The sequence below is a fragment of the Rhinopithecus bieti genome, unplaced genomic scaffold (genome assembly GCF_001698545.2).
Source record: "Rhinopithecus bieti isolate Rb0 unplaced genomic scaffold, ASM169854v2 scaffold_2272, whole genome shotgun sequence".
Lineage (NCBI taxonomy): Eukaryota > Metazoa > Chordata > Mammalia > Primates > Cercopithecidae > Rhinopithecus > Rhinopithecus bieti.
The window spans coordinates 676,151-693,055 of record NW_016804163.1 but is presented as its reverse complement, the minus strand read 5'-3'; the positions used below and the strand labels follow the sequence as shown (position 1 = coordinate 693,055).

The window sequence follows — 16,905 nt, the reverse complement described above, 5'->3', positions numbered from 1 at the left end:
AATGACGATGAAATCACCCATTCTTTGTCAATACTGAATGAAATACAGCATATTCTGAATATGAATTTTCAGTGACACATCTTCATAACGAATTGGTGGTATGAACTTGATGAATTTTCTTTTCCTTTTTGTCACTATTAAAATCATAGAGACTATATTTACTTGGGAAAGTGTCTTTAGAAATAATGTAAAGGTTTATATAAGCTTAGAGCTAACATCAAAGAAGGTATTTAATAAATATATGTCACAAGGCACAGCCCAATAGCAATTATGCTATTTTCGTAATGTACAAAGAACATCAACTATTTTTACTTCCAGTTTAGTAAAAAATATATATTTTTAAAAGATTTATCTAATTTTAGCATCCATATGGTAAATTATTAAAATAAATGTTTGAGCAAGAGCTGGATAGAATATCAAAACATTCACGGAAGTATGAATTACACTAATATGTAGGTATCTTCAGAATATTAGCCTGCTGATTTCGTCTGATCGCAAAAGCCAGTTAATCCCTAGTTATTGAGTAATTGCTACCACCAAAACATGAGTGGAGGACAAGCAACATCTCCTGATCTTTGTTCTGGACTCCTTTTAATTCCATTTGATATGCATCAATGTCAGTGTGGAGCTGTGACAGCAAATGCATATATGGCTTTCTGTAGGAGACATGAAAATGGATAGAAGTAGGGAATGCAAGAGAGACCATCCTCACTAGCTCCCGGAATTCCTTTCTTAAAGCTATGTCTGAACTTTTTCCTTCTTCCTCCTCCTCCTTCTCCTCTTTCTCTTCCCCAGCAGCCACCCCACCCCACCCCACCCCACAAATAGGCTGCATTTTAATCACAAAAAATACTAGACACACAGTCTAACATAACTCCAAAATTGTCTCTGTTTTTTGAAATGTATAAATGTTTTAAAGCCTCTTTAAAAGAAAAAAAAGAAAGCAAATTATTAGATAACAAAATCTAACATAACTCCAAATATATCTGTTGCTATTTGCGTTCTATACATTTTTTAAAACCTCATTTTTAAAATATCCTCTATTTTTTCCTCTCTTGACACAAACTTGCATATAAGACAAATACACACTCATTGTCTTTTTTTTTTTTTTTTTTTTTTTGAGACGGAGTCTCCTAGGCTAGAGTGCAGGGGCACGATCTCGGCTTACTGCAATTTCCACCTTCCAGGTTCAAGCGATTCTCCTGCCTCAGCCTCCCAAGTAGCTAGGACTACAGGCGAGTGCCACCATGCCCAGCTAATATTTTTGTATTTTTAGTAGAGACGGGGGGTCTCACCATGTTGGCCAGGCTGGTCTCGAACTCCTGACCTCAAGTGATCCGCCCACCTTGGCCTCCCAAAGTGCTGGTATTACAGGCATGAGCCACCACTCCCGGCCTCATTGTTACTTTCTATTCATGTGTGAATTACAGAGATCCATTCTAAATATTCAATACTCTCCGAATATTTGCAAACTTTGGTTATGAAGAAGCCAAAGGGGGAAAATGTTATTCCAAAATTCAATCTTAAAAGCATGAGTTGAATGTTCTAATTACTGGGAATTCAAAAGTGGGTAAGATTTCGTCCCTTCTGTAAGATTTGGCTCACCATCCAGAGAAGAAGTGTACACCTCAAGCCATGAGGTAGGTATACTCAGTCTAATCTTGCTTAATGACTGTCCGTTGAGTACCATTTGACTTAAGAAATTCCTTTCTTGTTCCAACATCTATTAAAAGTTATAGATAACCTGCTGTTTTTAGGTAACCTGCTGTTTTGAGGCTTATGGTTTTAACAAATCTAAGTACATTTCAAAGAGCCAAATATAGAGCTAGAAATTCATGTTCCCCCCAAAAAAAATAGATTATTAAAACCACTACTCAGAAATAACCCATTTTACTCACTGTAACTAGTCACTTCACTCTCATCAGAATAATCTAAAGAAAAATGTTACAAGAAATAGATTTAAAATGTTCTACTCAGCTCTCTTCTCCCTCCCTCCCTCCTTCTCATTCCTCATATCAGACCCTTTTTCTCAATAGTGAAAAGGGATGGCATTCTAAATTCTAAAATGCGTGGATCATCAAGAGATCTGACTAGGAAATGTAACTAAAATTGAATTGTTTTAAGTTTAGAATTTGTAAGTGGGATGAGTAGGCATTTAATGGGAGATAATGTTCATTGCATTTTTAAGACTATGCACAACTTAGACTGATTTGGGGTGACAATTGATATCTCAGGTAAAATCAATGTTACACATAGTACAAAATGTTCTCTAAATTCATGAACAAAATGTAACTCCATCCTTCATGTGACATTTGTAGTGTCTAACTCTTTAATGAGACGTTAAACACATAGGTATCTAAGAGACACTATACTCCAAGAGATGTTACATTATGGTGTTTTACCTTGTAAATGATAACATTTTGATGGTATTTTTAACCATGTGTTTAACTTAAGCTTATGGATGGGGCTTGGGACATTATTTTTAATATATAAGAACACTATGATCTCTCATGTAGTTCAGATCATTACCATTGACTATTTAGTAAAAGAGATCGCATTTGACTTTTTTGTTTCTATCTAGACCCAATATTCTTCCTGAAGCTTAAATGCCATGTGATACTTACTGGTCAGTTATTATTTAAGCTTTTCCTTAACCTGGGAAAGATAGTAACCTGTTTTGGGCAATAGTGGGTTTGTTTGTTCATTTGTTTATCTATACTAATAGAAAATATTCAACACTACTTCCACTAACATGTAGAGAGAGAAGGGGTTCAGCTTTAAGAAATTATTAAATGATCTATTTATAAAAGCTTTTCACTATTTACATAGGACCATATGGAGTGAACAAACTATGAGGCAAGTCTGTAGACGTAGGTCTTTATTTCACATTGAAATGACTCTCTCACACATTCTTAAAAAACATTCCACTAACAAATGTTGCATAAAAGGCCTCAGGACATATAGACCTTCTGCCCTCTGTTGTGTTCATCTGTCTTCCTGTTGTGTTTTTTTCTCAGAAGCCTAATATTTAAATATATAGACACAGAACCCTGGACAATGCTTTACTTCTGTGGCTTCTCTTACCATGGAGTCTTCTAATTCTCATTTACCTTTTGTGCAGCTAAACCTTAAAATGAATTAATATTGAACACATATGAGTGAAACACCACCCTGTGACTCATATTTCATTTTATTTTAACAGAATTTTCCCCCCAAAAAGCTTATAAATCTGGTGCTGTAGACTGAGCTCTGTGACGAGTGAGCACCCCCAGCAGTTCATCTTTAGTTTATTTCCAATCGCGCAGACTTGACATGTTATCTCCTCGTGGCTTGTGATACAAATTTTCCTTATTACCTTTTGCCTCTGGACTTGAATATTTGTATAAGGCCTGATGTTGATCCAAGCATAAACAGAGAAACTCAGTACGATCTCCTACTCATCTTCAGATCGATGTCTATACTTTATTTCGTATTTATTTAAAAAATAAATATGTGCTTCATTTTCATTTAAGTATTTTGTCGGCTGGATGTGATTTATAAAGATGAGCCAAAGAGCAGCCTAGATGGGAGCAAGTCAGATGGAATGGAGTCCAGCAACAGGAACCCTCGTGCAGTATCAGAAAGTCAGAGCAAAGAGACAGGTCAGAGATCAAGATAAAACATATGTGTTAAAATGTTTATACATGGAGATTGACTTCTGCCTTCAGTGCCATCATGTTAAGAGCATGGAAGATGTTGCTGCCATGCTTATAACAAGACAAAGCTGGAAAGCTGAAAATCAATGACTTTTCTTAGACCTATTAGAGAACCAAAGTCCTGAGCAAACTGCCATCCCAAAATCTGAAGATACAGATACATCCAGAGAGATACGGCAACCAATAGCCATTTATCTGGAGTCAAAGCACTGGAGTCATAAACTAGTCATATGAGCCTTTATATGGTAAAGGCTTTATATGGTAAGTTGGGTGAATTCCTGGCATCTGTTTGTGGACTAGTGTGAGCAAGAAACCCATGGGGGCTGTGCTCTTGAGGCACTCTACACATTCAAGGGCTTTTCCTGTAGGAAACTCCAAGGTTCTTATTATGAGGACCCAAGAGAAATCTCCTCGTGGCTCTGGCAACAGATGGAGAGGGACATCCATTGTGAAATAAGCCATGAACCTTCTTGGTAACAAAGATGGAAAGGACTCTGCCAAACACAATTCCCGAACTTCCTCCCAGCGCCTGAAGTCTCCTTGTTCCACTTAAGGAAAGAGGGTAAATAACCAGTCAACAGGGGGCAGGCCTTCAAAGAAATACATTGGGAATGCTGCAGCCAGGAAAGGGAGTTGAGGATAAGCAAGCAACACCACTGGAGAAGCTCTGTGAATGTCCCAGACATAGACCCACTAAAAGACTGAGATTTCCCTGTAAGATTATAGAACACTCTCCTTTCCCACAGCTTAGCACTACACCAACAGGGCTCCAGTAGAATAACAGTGAATTGCAGAGGAAAGAGTTGCAAGACAGAAAGTCTCTCCGAAGAGGAGCACTTAGGGAAGCCTGAAGTCAAGAAGGGGAAAAACATATAAACAAACAAAACAGAGACACTAGAGGCATTTGAAGAAGTTTAGCGCCTACAGTTATAACAGACTTTAAACACAGTCTAATAGTTAGTCAGATTGAGGTAAGTCTGCAAGCTAAAGACCTATTTACCTCAGTTCCTATTACATAACACACCAGATCTGGCTTGCAACAAAAAATTCAAAAAGAAAAATTCAAAGAACATCAAAAGGGAAGAAAAGTCATGGTCTGAAGAGATAAAGCAATTATTGGAACCAGATAGAGACATGATACATGTGTCAGAATTATCAGACATGGAATTAATCATTAATACGTTAAGAGCTCTCATGAAAAATAATAGGCAACAGATGGATAATGTAAGAAGAAAGATGGAAATACTAAGAAGGAATAAAAAAGAAATGCAATAAAAACATAGTAACAGAAAGGAAGGATATCTTTGATGCAATTATCAGTTGACTTGGAATCCCTGAAGGAAGAATCAATGACTTTGAAGCTAGGTCAATAGAAACTTTTCAAACTAAAATTCAAAAGAGTGGGAAAAACCCAGAACATTCAAGACTACTGAATAATTGGAGAAGAAGAAAGAATGGAGCAAAACAATGTTAGAAGTAATAATCTGAGAACTTGCCAAAATTAGTGATAGACACCAACTCAGGTAGCTCAGATAACACTAAATAAAATAAATACCAAAAAAAAAAGGGGAAAAGGAGAGAAACCTAGGTTGACCAATGAAAGATATGTCAAGAGAGAAAATTAAATCATATAAAAACCCCAGTTAAAATCAGAGAACACAGAAAAAGTGAGGATAAAAAAGAACAAGTGCAAGAATAGAAAAGTTACAAATATAGTAGATATTAATACAACTATGTCGATAATCACTTAAATTTGAATAATCTAAATGTACCAATTAGAAGTGGTGGATTTAAACACACAAAAAAGATGAATGTTAGAAGTGATAGATATCACAATTACCCAATATGATCATTACACATTGTATGCAGGTATCAAAACATCACATGTATCCCCCAAATATATACAACTATTATATATCCATAACATTTATACGTAAAAAAAAGTAGTGAATTTACAAATGGATGCAACTATACATTGTCTATAAGAAAGGCACATTAAATATAAATATTTAGATAATTTAAAATTAAAAGGATAGAGAAAAATGTGAGATGCTAATGTTAATTTTTTAAAAAGCTGAAAGTGGTGTTAATTTCAGAAAAAGTAGACAGAACATGAAAGATTATCAAGAATAAAAGGGACATTACATGTGGTAAAGGGGTAAATTCTCCAAGAAAACCTAACTATTCTGAAAGTATTTGTACTAACAAGAGTATCAAGATACATGAGACAAAAACTAACAAAACTGCAAGGAGAAATAGAAAAATCCACTATTATACTTGCAGTCTTTAACAAGACTTGATCACTTGATCTATCAGTATGTGATAGATCAAGAAGAGAGAAAATCAGAAAGGATACAGATGATCTGAACAGTGCTATCAATCAATTTGATTTAATGGACATTTGTAGAATATGACAACAACAGAACGAACATTCTTCTTAAGATCACATGAAACATTCTGCAAGATAGACCATATTCTGGGCCATAAAATACACCTGAAAAAATTTAAAAGAATAGAAATTATACAAAGAATGTTTTAAAAACATGATGAAATTAAGTTAGAAATCTGTAAGAGATATAAAGTAGAAAAATCCCAAAATATATAGAGATTAAACAACACATTGTAAATAATTCATGGCTCAAAGAAGAAATATCAAAAGAAATTTTAAAATATTTTGGACTAAATGAAAATAAAAATAGAGTTTACCAAGACTTGTGGAACAAAGTGAAATTTATAGCATTAAGTGCCACTATTGGAAAGGAAAACAACGTATAAAATCAATAATCTAGGCTTCCATCTTAAGAAACCAAAGAAGATGAACATAAATCTAAAGCAAGCAGATGAAAGAAAATACAAATTTTAGAGCAGAAATCAAGGACGTCAAAACAAACAAAACTAAAGAAAACCAATGAAACCAAAAGCCAATTATTTGAAACGATAAAAAAAAATTCATAAGTTCAAGCAAGGCTAACCAAGTAAAATGAGAAAATACACAAATAGTTTTTGTCTCATGTATCTTCAAACTCTTGTTAGTATATATACTTTCAGAATCGTTAGGTTTTCTTGGATAATTTCAGAAATGAAAAAGGGGTCCTCATTACTGATGCCATACGTGTCAAAGGCTAATAAGAGAATATTAGGAACAACTCTATGACAACAAATTTGATAACTTAGATGAAACGAACCAACTCCTTAAAAAACAAAAGCTACCAAAATGTATACAAGGAGAAATAGAAACATGGAATAGTCCTGTATCTATTAAAGAAATTGCATCTATAACAGATAACATTCCAAAAAATAGTATAATGCTACCAAACATTTTAGAAAGAAATATCAAATCTTCACAATGTCTTCCAGAAAATAGAAGCAGAAGGAACACTTCCTAACTCATTTTATGAGGTCAGCATTATCTAATATCAAAGCCAAATAAAACATTTCAAAACAACTACAGATAAATATCTTTTATAAACTTAGATGAAAAAATCCTCAACAAAATATTAATAACATAAATTCAGTACTGTGTAAAAATAATTATAGACCACGATTAAGCAGGATTTGGTATAGTTATACAAGCCTGGTTCAACGTTAAAAAAATCAGTAATTCACCACATCAACAATGTAGAGAAGAAAAATCATATGCTTGTATTCATTGAGAGGCAGAAATGGCATTTGACAAAATCCAACATCTATTCATAACTTTAAAAAAAAAAAAATGCTTAGCAAACTAAAAATAGAGAGCTCTTCAACTTGATGTTCAAGAACATCTACAAAACACTCACAGCTAACATCGTACTTAACATCGAAAAACTGGGTGCTTCTCCTGCAGAAACAAAGCAGGAATGCACTATCTTGTCACTTCTATTCCTGGAAGTCCAAGCTACTACAATAAAGACAAGGAAAAGAAATAAAAGGTATAAAGATTGAAAAAAAAAAAAGGAAGTATCTTTATTCACAGAAGACATGATTATCTGTGTGAAAACGCCAAAGGATCTATCCATAAAAGTCCTAAACTAGTGAGCAGAGCACAGTAACGGATATAAAACATCCAGATCCTGTATGCGTTTGGTTGAATGTATACAGAAGTTCCTCACTGGTTTTGGTGCTCTGGTAAATGGCATCATTGCTTTTTAAATTTCAAATCCGAATTGCTCATTTCTGGCATATAGAAAACCAATAGACTTTTCTTTTCCTTTTTGTAAACACACTGACCTTGCATCTTGTTACTTGGATGTGAAAGGGAAGTTTCTAAGAGGTCTCTGCGAGCTGTTGCCACTGGACAGCTATTACCTCTGCCATTCTGCAACCAACCGACAGCAGTAGCTAAGACTATAGCAGCCCTGTCAGTCAGAAGATGATCCAGACATGCAGTAGAGAAAGGACAAGCTGGGATATGCCAGGCCCTCTCCATCTGCCCATCACCATATTGACTAAAATGACCTACAAAGAGTAATTTCTAATGTTTCACATCCACCTTCCGTATCTCATGCAAATTCCATTGCAGCCAATTCTAACTCAGAAACATAAAGAAAAAGATTCTGAGAATTACAATTCCTATCTTAAACTGCCGTAGGACGATTTGGCACACAGTTTCTCCTGATCTAGTTTTCCTCAATTGTCAATCAGGATAATAACATTTATCTTGCCACCATCTTGTTGTTTAAAAAAAGCAAGCATATAAGAAATTGCCTTAAAAATTATAGCACATAGTAAAGCATATTTTTGTCAATAGCTCAACTTTATAAAAGATAGCTATTCAAGGCCGGGCCTGGTGGCTCACGCCTGCAATCCCAGCACCTTGGGAGGCCGTGGCGGGTGAATCACGAGGTAAGGAGATCAAGACCATCCTGGCCAACATGGTGAAACCTTGTCTCTACCAAAAATACAAAAACTAGCCGGGTGTGGTGGCAGATGCCTATAGTCCCAATTACTCGGGAGGCTGAGGCAGGAGAATTGCTTGAACCCGGGAGGCAGAGGTTGCAGTGAGCCAAGATCATGCCACTGCACTCCAGCCTGGGCAACAGAGTGAGACTCCGTCTCAAAATAAATAAATAAATAAACAAACAAATAAATATTTAAAAAGAAAAACAAAAGATAGCTATTCCTTAGCCATTGAAAGAATTATCAAATAGACATGCAAAATTACAGAAAGTTTAGAAGGGTAATCTATATCTCTAGAAGCTACTGAGCCATTACATTTCATTGTACATTTTTATGTGAACTAAAAAGAAATCGAAATTTGCTTCTGAGGGCCACTATGTGATAAAAATAAAGTGTGGGATAAATCAGCTCAACTGAAGCCACATCCAAAGCTGTTACTCAGAAAACTTAGTACCACCGAGAGTATATTGGAGAGCTCAAAGTCTTATTCATGCAGCTGATCAAGGAATAATGGTCTTAGTCACTGTAAGTACTTTTGGATACCTGGCATAAAGGATGTAATGAATACATGCTTGAATATGGATATATCTTAAGAATGCATTTTATAAAAATATAAAATCAGCTGAGATTATGTAAATTTTGAAGAATGAAGAAAGTAAGTTAATCATAGCTTCTTCTCAAGTTTTATTTTTATGTCTTACAAATTTGACTTGGCAATACAACACAAGACTTCCTTTTCAGGAATTTGGAGAACTCATGCTTGGTATTTTAAACTCATGAGAACTTAGTCTAGAAAGGGCCTCCACTTATTTGACCACAGGTAGAAGATTGACTCTGCTTTCTTCCTGTAATTATATTGGTTTCCATAGGTCAAATGAAACACAGTATAATTTTGTGGCATTTTGATTAGCAGATTTCCATTTAAAATGGACAAAAGCAACTTCTTACTTGAAATTTTGGAGGTAGTATGTTACCAAAAAATTTGATAGTTTTGTAAAGGTATACCTGTGTCTACGCATAAGTTGCAGGTTTAAAAATCAATAGATTTGAATAAAGTTAAAGTCTAGAAAAATATGCAACGTATACATGCGGATGATTAGTAAACCCTGATATCCAAATGCAATGTCAATAGTGTTATTAAAAATGAACTATTGGCCATTATTGCAATACTGCCAATTGAGAATATTGATATATACTGTTTTTGTTTTTTCATCATTTTAAAAGAACCTCGGATATATTTAGATACATCTGGAATAAACTCAGGTATTAGATAGGGCCTTGAAACCTTTACAAAAGGGTACATTAAACCCTGCCTTTAAGAAAACTATCATCTGGTCGAGTAGGGACATTTGTCGGTTCGAGTGCTTCAGCGAGCTTGGAGGGAATGTCACAGTGTGTTCTGTTTGGAAAGTAAGTTGTACCCTAGCTGTCACTATGGAAGCTGAAGGGGGAGATACCAGCTGCTGCCTCCCAGATATATTTAAGAGACCTAGATTTTGGAACAAGTGAATAAAAATGGGGGCTCAGGACTCATCCGGGCATGGGGGAGTGATGCTGCTCAGGTTCGCTGCAGCGTGTTCTAGGGAGGGTATTGAAGCCCAAATTGTTAGTTGTGCTTCCTGCCTCGTTTCCCACTGGAGTTGAGACACGTTCTATTTTGCAAGCCTACTCCATCGGGTGTCCTGGGAATTCTATGAGCCACCCCATCTTCAAATACTTAACTTTTTTTTTTTTTTTTTGAGACGGAGTCTCGCTCTGTCACCCAGGCTGGAGTGCAGTGGCGCAATCTCGGCTCACTGCAACCTCCGCCTCCCAGGTTCAAGTGATTCTTCTGCCTCAGCCTCCCAAGTAGCTGGGACTACAGGCGCCGCCACCGCGCCCCGCTAATTTTTCTATTTTCAGTAAGACAGGGTTTCACCATATTGGCCAAGCTGGTCTCCAACTCCTGACCTCGTATTTTTTTTTTCCTTCAACAGTCAGTATCTGTTTTCATGCTTACAACCATAACCCAACTTTTACAGACACAAAAACAAACATAGTAGACTTATTATTCCCTTGTTATGGGCACTTGTTAAATGTTCACAATGTGGAAATGCATGTCCTTTTGTTCTGGAAAATTTTTTAGAGTGGATTCTAGGTTTCATATATTCCTCCCTCTTCTTTTTCTGGATGAAAGGAGACACCAGGATGGCAATTGTGTGACTCTCATTATAGCTCCAAGTCAAGCTTCTAATGGAGTCTTTCTCAGGAAGTTGAAATTGCTAGAATTCCTGCTGCATCACAGAGGAGTTTCAGATCAATTTATGGTAAATACAGAAAAAGTAAGTCCTCAAAATGACAATTGTTAGCTCTAGTGGAAAAAAGTTATGTAGGAGGGAAAGCAAAATCATTTTTACCATGTGGTTTAAGAGTGCTGGCAAGGTCATAAGAAATAAACAGCAAATATTGATATAACCATATTTTAATACAAGTATTTCTGAAAGATACATGAGAAGAGTATTCTATGTGGTGAGTTTGGGGAGAGGAAGACATAAATGAATCATGAATGTCTAAAATTGAAAAAATGTATTAGTGTCATAAGCATGCTATCCGGAAAGTGAAAAATAAAATGAGTTAGAAGTAGTAAAATCTGTTGTCTCAAGGTAACGAAAATGAGGAAGGGCAAGGGACTACTATGTTTTGGAAAAAAAAAAAACTGTACAGCCCTTTGACCCTTTTCACTACATGCACTTATAAATACAAATAACAAGGCCAGGCGCGGTGGTTCACGCCTGTAATCCCAGCTCTTTGGGAGGCTGAGGTGGTCAGATCACCTGAGGTCCGGCGTTCGAGATCAGCCTGACCAACATGGAGAAACCCCGTCTCTACTAAAAATAAAAAGTTAGCCAGGTGTGGTGGCACATGCCTGTAATCCCAGCTACTCAGGAAGCTGAGGTGGGAGAATCACTTGAATCCGGGAGGCGGAGGTTGTGGTGAGCCGTGATCGCGCCATTGCACTCCAGTCTGGGCAACGAAAGCGAAACTCCGTCTCAAAATAATAATAATAATAATAATAATAATAATAATAGGAATATTGCATTGAGATAAAAGTTACAATGCATCATTGATTTGAATTTTTCTGCATGTAATTCATCACGTTGATTTTATTCTGTAGAAAATTTTCCCTGCTATTTCTTGATGGCAAATGAAGCTAGTGATCGAGAAACATTGCGTTTTATTCATTCAAAACAACAGAATACACTACATCTAGGAAAATATTTCTATACACTACAAGAACCAAAAATTCAAAAGTACACACTAACACTGGAAAAAGTATTCTAGACAGGTTGACCATATAACTTATTCTAACAAGGATAACAGAAAATAAACCAGAATTATCCCATGCATTTATCGCCCATACTTCCAAATAGACCTTTTCTTACAACATCTTACAACATAGTTAGTGCTTTGAATCTGGAAAAATATATGTAAACCGACCTTGAGGATTTATAAAATTTCCTTAGAAAGCATTGCAGTTAATTCTAGAAGCTGTTTTTCTACCTATTGAATCACTAGAAATAGAGAAGCTTTTAAAACTAAACTTGTTTTAGTTTTCAGATAAATGTTTTAAGAGCCCAGAGTCTTGGCTAGAAGAATTCTAATGAACAGATCAGTGAAAAAATATACTAACTTACACAGAAGTCTGAAGGTGAAGGTCAATACTTTCTAGATGTTACATTTTAATAGTAGCTAAACTAATGGTGACATGTTTATGTTGTCTTATTTTTTTTAAAGAATTTTCTTATCACTGTTGTGAAAAGAAACCTCTTTGTACTCACAATTTAGCATCTCCACTTGCACTTTATAAGCATCTTTATAATATCATCAATCTTGCTGAAATTTCATATAAGCAGTACAAAATACAGTATATCATTATAAATCAAGGAGAAGCAATTTGGTCACAGTGATCTCTACTTACAACGCGGACTCTCCCAATTTAGAAAATTACTGTCATACAACTGTAATTTTTACTTAATGCCATTCTATATAATCCAATATAACTTGTATGCTCACAATAAAAGAATGCCTACTAAAAGTATTTTTAATTACTGTCTTTTAAATTGATAACCCATGTATTTTAAGTTTATATATATAGTACTTTAATAATAAACTAAATTACTTAAAACATAAATTTGAGTTTTTACTAATTAAAAATTATATACTCAGCTACCTGCCTCCCATTTTAAGCATGATCGGGGTAAATGAAATTTCTATTTTATTTTCTCAACATATTCTACATAAAGTTTTTAAAATAAAGGTTGAAGGTATCTCTTATAATAATATAGTCAATTCATAGTCATCATAGTTCAATAAGATGTGTTCTTTCCCTGACAAAACTGGGTACTCCACAATGACATTGAACAAATCTACCTACCTTATTATCACAAAGTAATTTCCTTTAATTGGTTACTTTAATGTAAATGTTAATGGCATTCGAAGGAAGCATAGATTCTTATTTAATGTTGTATTATCCATCAATATAAATTATATACATGTGTATACATATATAAAACTTGAGGAGCATTTTGCTTCCAAAGCAGCAACTTGTAAAAAAAAAATCTGTATTTATAACATAATTTACTGGAATTCTGATCTTTTATTCTGTGGATCTGTTTTGATCTGATTTCGTAGTAACAATCAGAATCATAGGTGCAAAACAGTAGAGGTAGAGAAACATACACTACGGAGAGTTCCAAAACTATCACGAATTAGGGATGATGTTAAAAAGATTACAATGAAAGTCCTTTGGTAAGTAAAGACGTCCAGGGAAAGAAATGAATGAATGGAATTTCACAAGCATTAACCCTGAGGGTATAACAGGAGCATCAGAGGAGGTCAGAAAATTTTTGGGAGAACTTAGGATGGCTCCAAATTCCTGAAAAAAATCCTACACTCTGTAGAGGAAGAATATATAGAGAAGAAATGACAGAGTAAATAGTTCTCATCAATATTTTGAATGAGAGACCAAAAACACGAAAACACGCAAGAAAAAAGAGACAAGTCCCAAATGCTCTGGAGGCTTTGCAACACTTCAGTGGTTTGCTACAAACGTCTTCCACGAAGTTCCCAGTAAAAACCACCATGACAATGGTATCTGACTGTGCTCTCCCTTCCACACCCAGTCATCATTTTCTCTCTTAAAATTGGATTTATATTTCCCCATACTACAATTGTAAAAATGTTTTCCTGATCACATACACTAATCATTGAGAATTTGGTTATTGGAGTTTTCCACAAAGTAATATTTTGATTGTCTTCACCATTCAGAAAAGCAATTATTTACCTTTTAATTGATGCTAAGCTTGCTTCACCATGCAAACCAATAAATTATCTCATGGAATCTTTGATTGATCTGATAGAGGGTTTTCTTGTAAACTACCTTTCAAGTTTGTTACGCTAATATATTTGTGGAAATATTTCATGAATCCAGGTATGAAAATATATTTATGCAAACATAATAAAAATGAGAGTTTACTCTTCTTGCATTTACTTAAGTACAACTAGGAAATGGTCATTTTAATTTTTTCACTCCTGAAAAGGATTTTAAAAAACCTCACAAATTTTATAATTCACAGAAATGTGGGCACTTACCATTTCTGTAATTCACAAAATAATTGCACTATTTGGCATACATGGTGTTTAAGGCTAAAATCATAAAACACTCACTAATTAGCTTAAAAGTGTAAATTACATCTTAGAATCTGTCTAGGCAACAGGAGAATTTGGACTTGCTTCATTTAAGATTATCATGAAGTCCACAACTTTGATATTTAAATACAGTCTTCATAATGAATCTTCTCTAGATGGTGGTCTTTAGAAATCTTTAGAGACAAATAATGAATCTTTTAGACATGAATGATCACTATATTTAATAACGACCATTGTCCTTTCAAGGTAACCATGACAGTTTTATTCAGTTTGGCCAATACTTTTCATTGTTTGCCTACATCTAGAATTCAAACAATATCAGGTATGGCCTCTAATTGCTTTGACTGTTGGTGAAGTCATTAGGGCTGTCTTTGTCCAAATTGTGAAGCAGAAGTTTCCCTTTGTATTTTTCTGTGGTTTGATTCCTTTCTCCTGTTGCCTGTACCCTCCCAATTTCTTTTTTCCCTCTCAAATTTCTACCCTATCATCCTATGCCACCACTTCCGGCTGTCACTTTTAGTGGTATATTATATTCAAGTTTCACATAATCATTAAAAAATAACAACTAGGTGCCTGACCCTTTTGAGAGAATTTACATATTAAAAATAATTCTCAAAAGTAGAAAAGAAAAACAATGTCCAAAACATTAAGTTATTTATTATTGGACTATCTACTACATTTGCTCCTAAGGCTAGACGTGGGATGGTGGCAAGAATTCTATACAGAATGAGAGATAAATATATATGAGAATAGCAAGGGATTGCCCTCTCATATTTATCTTCCTCTTGATTATTCATTTCTTCTATTGCCAGGTACTCTTCTGGACTATGCTGATAGCGTGGATTCTAGAAGTATGGAGAGAGATACCCCATTTCTAGAATCCATCCCATATTTCACTTTTTAGTTAACCAAGAATATCTTGGTTAGTCACTGCAGTCAATATTTGTTGGTAAACTCCCCAGCTTTGAGACTCCTGTTCCCTCTTCTAACCATGCTCTGAATTGCCTAGTATTGTGCTTTGACCCTGCTCTCAGCTCTAGAAGTGAGCCCTTAGTTTTCTTAAGCCATTCCATCGTTTCTGATCATGATGCCTATTTAACAATGAAAAAGTAACCAAATGTGTTGGTTCTATTAGAGAAGCAAACTCTCTACCAGACAGAAACAAGGATGTATGAATTGCCAAGAGTTGGCAGCCATCTTGCCAACACAAGAGGAAAACCTGCATGAGAGTGAGGCCAAGACCAAGGAAATGGATCCAACACTGTGGAAAGGGATTCAGAAGCCAGTTTATGCCCATACTTAATTCTAGACACATTTAAGCCCTGGTAAATAGTCCTTGCCAAAAGCTTAATCTCCCCTGGATCATTCTGTTACATGATTCAGTAAATTTTCTTTTGTATATAAACAAGTTGGAGTCAGGTTTTCTGAAACAGTTCCATGAAAAATGTTTTTTAGGTAATGAAGTACGTTTCCTACCAAATGAACTCAATGAGACAACTAGTATCTAAGGTAGACCATGGGTAGTGGAAAAAAATTGCATAACAATCCATGCATGAGTACATAAGAGTCATTATTAATGCACTCATGTCAAGAATAAGCTTAAACTCTAGTCTTTGGTCTACGAGAGAAGGTTGGATAGTTGACATAAATATCCTCTCTTGTATCATCCATGGATTGATTGGTAGGTTGACTGGCAGAGATGGGGCTTCTATAGTTCTTGGGTGCCTAGAAAGACAAACATCAGAGAATGTCAATAATTCACTGCATTTCAACAACTAATGAAGACATTCAAAACATACCTCTCAGAAATGCAGGCATGATATGGGACAAATTTCCATTATAATTAATTTGATAAAACATTCTTCTCACTGTATTGAACTTCTGTTAGAAATCACATTCTTGACTGAGATGCAACAGAAACCTAGTCTACATTAATACTTGCCGTATTGTGCTATGAATTACCTGTTTCAATGTGGAACTCTCTCTCCCAATGTTAAGCTATTTTGATAAGAACAATTATTATCAGTTTTATATGGAAATTCTAACATCATGTCTGAACCTTAAAAAATAAGCAACTTAACATATAAAAAGTTAACAAAACAACAAACTGACATTCACTTTCAAGATGATATTGTATAATCATTAATCTTCTCTACTGTAATCAAGTCACTTTGACCACATATGTATGTATGTAACAGAAACTATGCAGGTGTGAAAAAAGAAAGACAAATTGAGAGACAAAAGAGACTAGAGAAAGATCTTTTGATGAGTAATTTAAAAATTTAGATTGACCTCAGTGTTGTTTTTTTTTGTTTGTTTGTTTTTTTCTGAGTCAGAGTCTCTCTCTGTTGCCCAAGCTGGAGTGCAGTGGCACAATTTCGGCTCACTGCAACCTCCACCTCCCAGGTTCAAACAATTCTCCTGCCTCAGCCTCCCGAGTAGCTGGGATTACAGGCATGCACCATCACACCCAGCTAGTTTTTGTATTTTTAATAGAGATGGAGTTTCACCATGTTGGCCAGGGTGGTCTCGAACTCCTGACCTCAGAGGATCTGCCAGCCTGAGCCTCCCAAAGTGCTGGGATTACAAGGATGAGCCACCATGCCCAGCCAGATCTTAGTGTTTTTAAGAGGAAAGCAAAATG

General features: G+C 35.3%; 1 protein-coding gene across 5 annotated transcripts in view; it reads right to left on the bottom strand.

The window, feature by feature from the left end:
- Positions 1 to 11,770: 11,770 nt before the first annotated feature.
- Positions 11,771 to 16,905, bottom strand: part of CD226 (CD226 molecule) — a 103,742-nt gene continuing 98,607 nt past the window's right edge. For all 5 annotated transcript variants that reach the window (XM_017867077.1, XM_017867076.1, XM_017867075.1 and 2 more), the window contains one exon: positions 11,771 to 15,986. In XM_017867077.1, the coding sequence (XP_017722566.1) occupies positions 15,734 to 15,986 (253 nt within the window). In that variant the 3' untranslated portion in view covers positions 11,771 to 15,733. The remainder of the gene's footprint in view (positions 15,987 to 16,905) is intronic.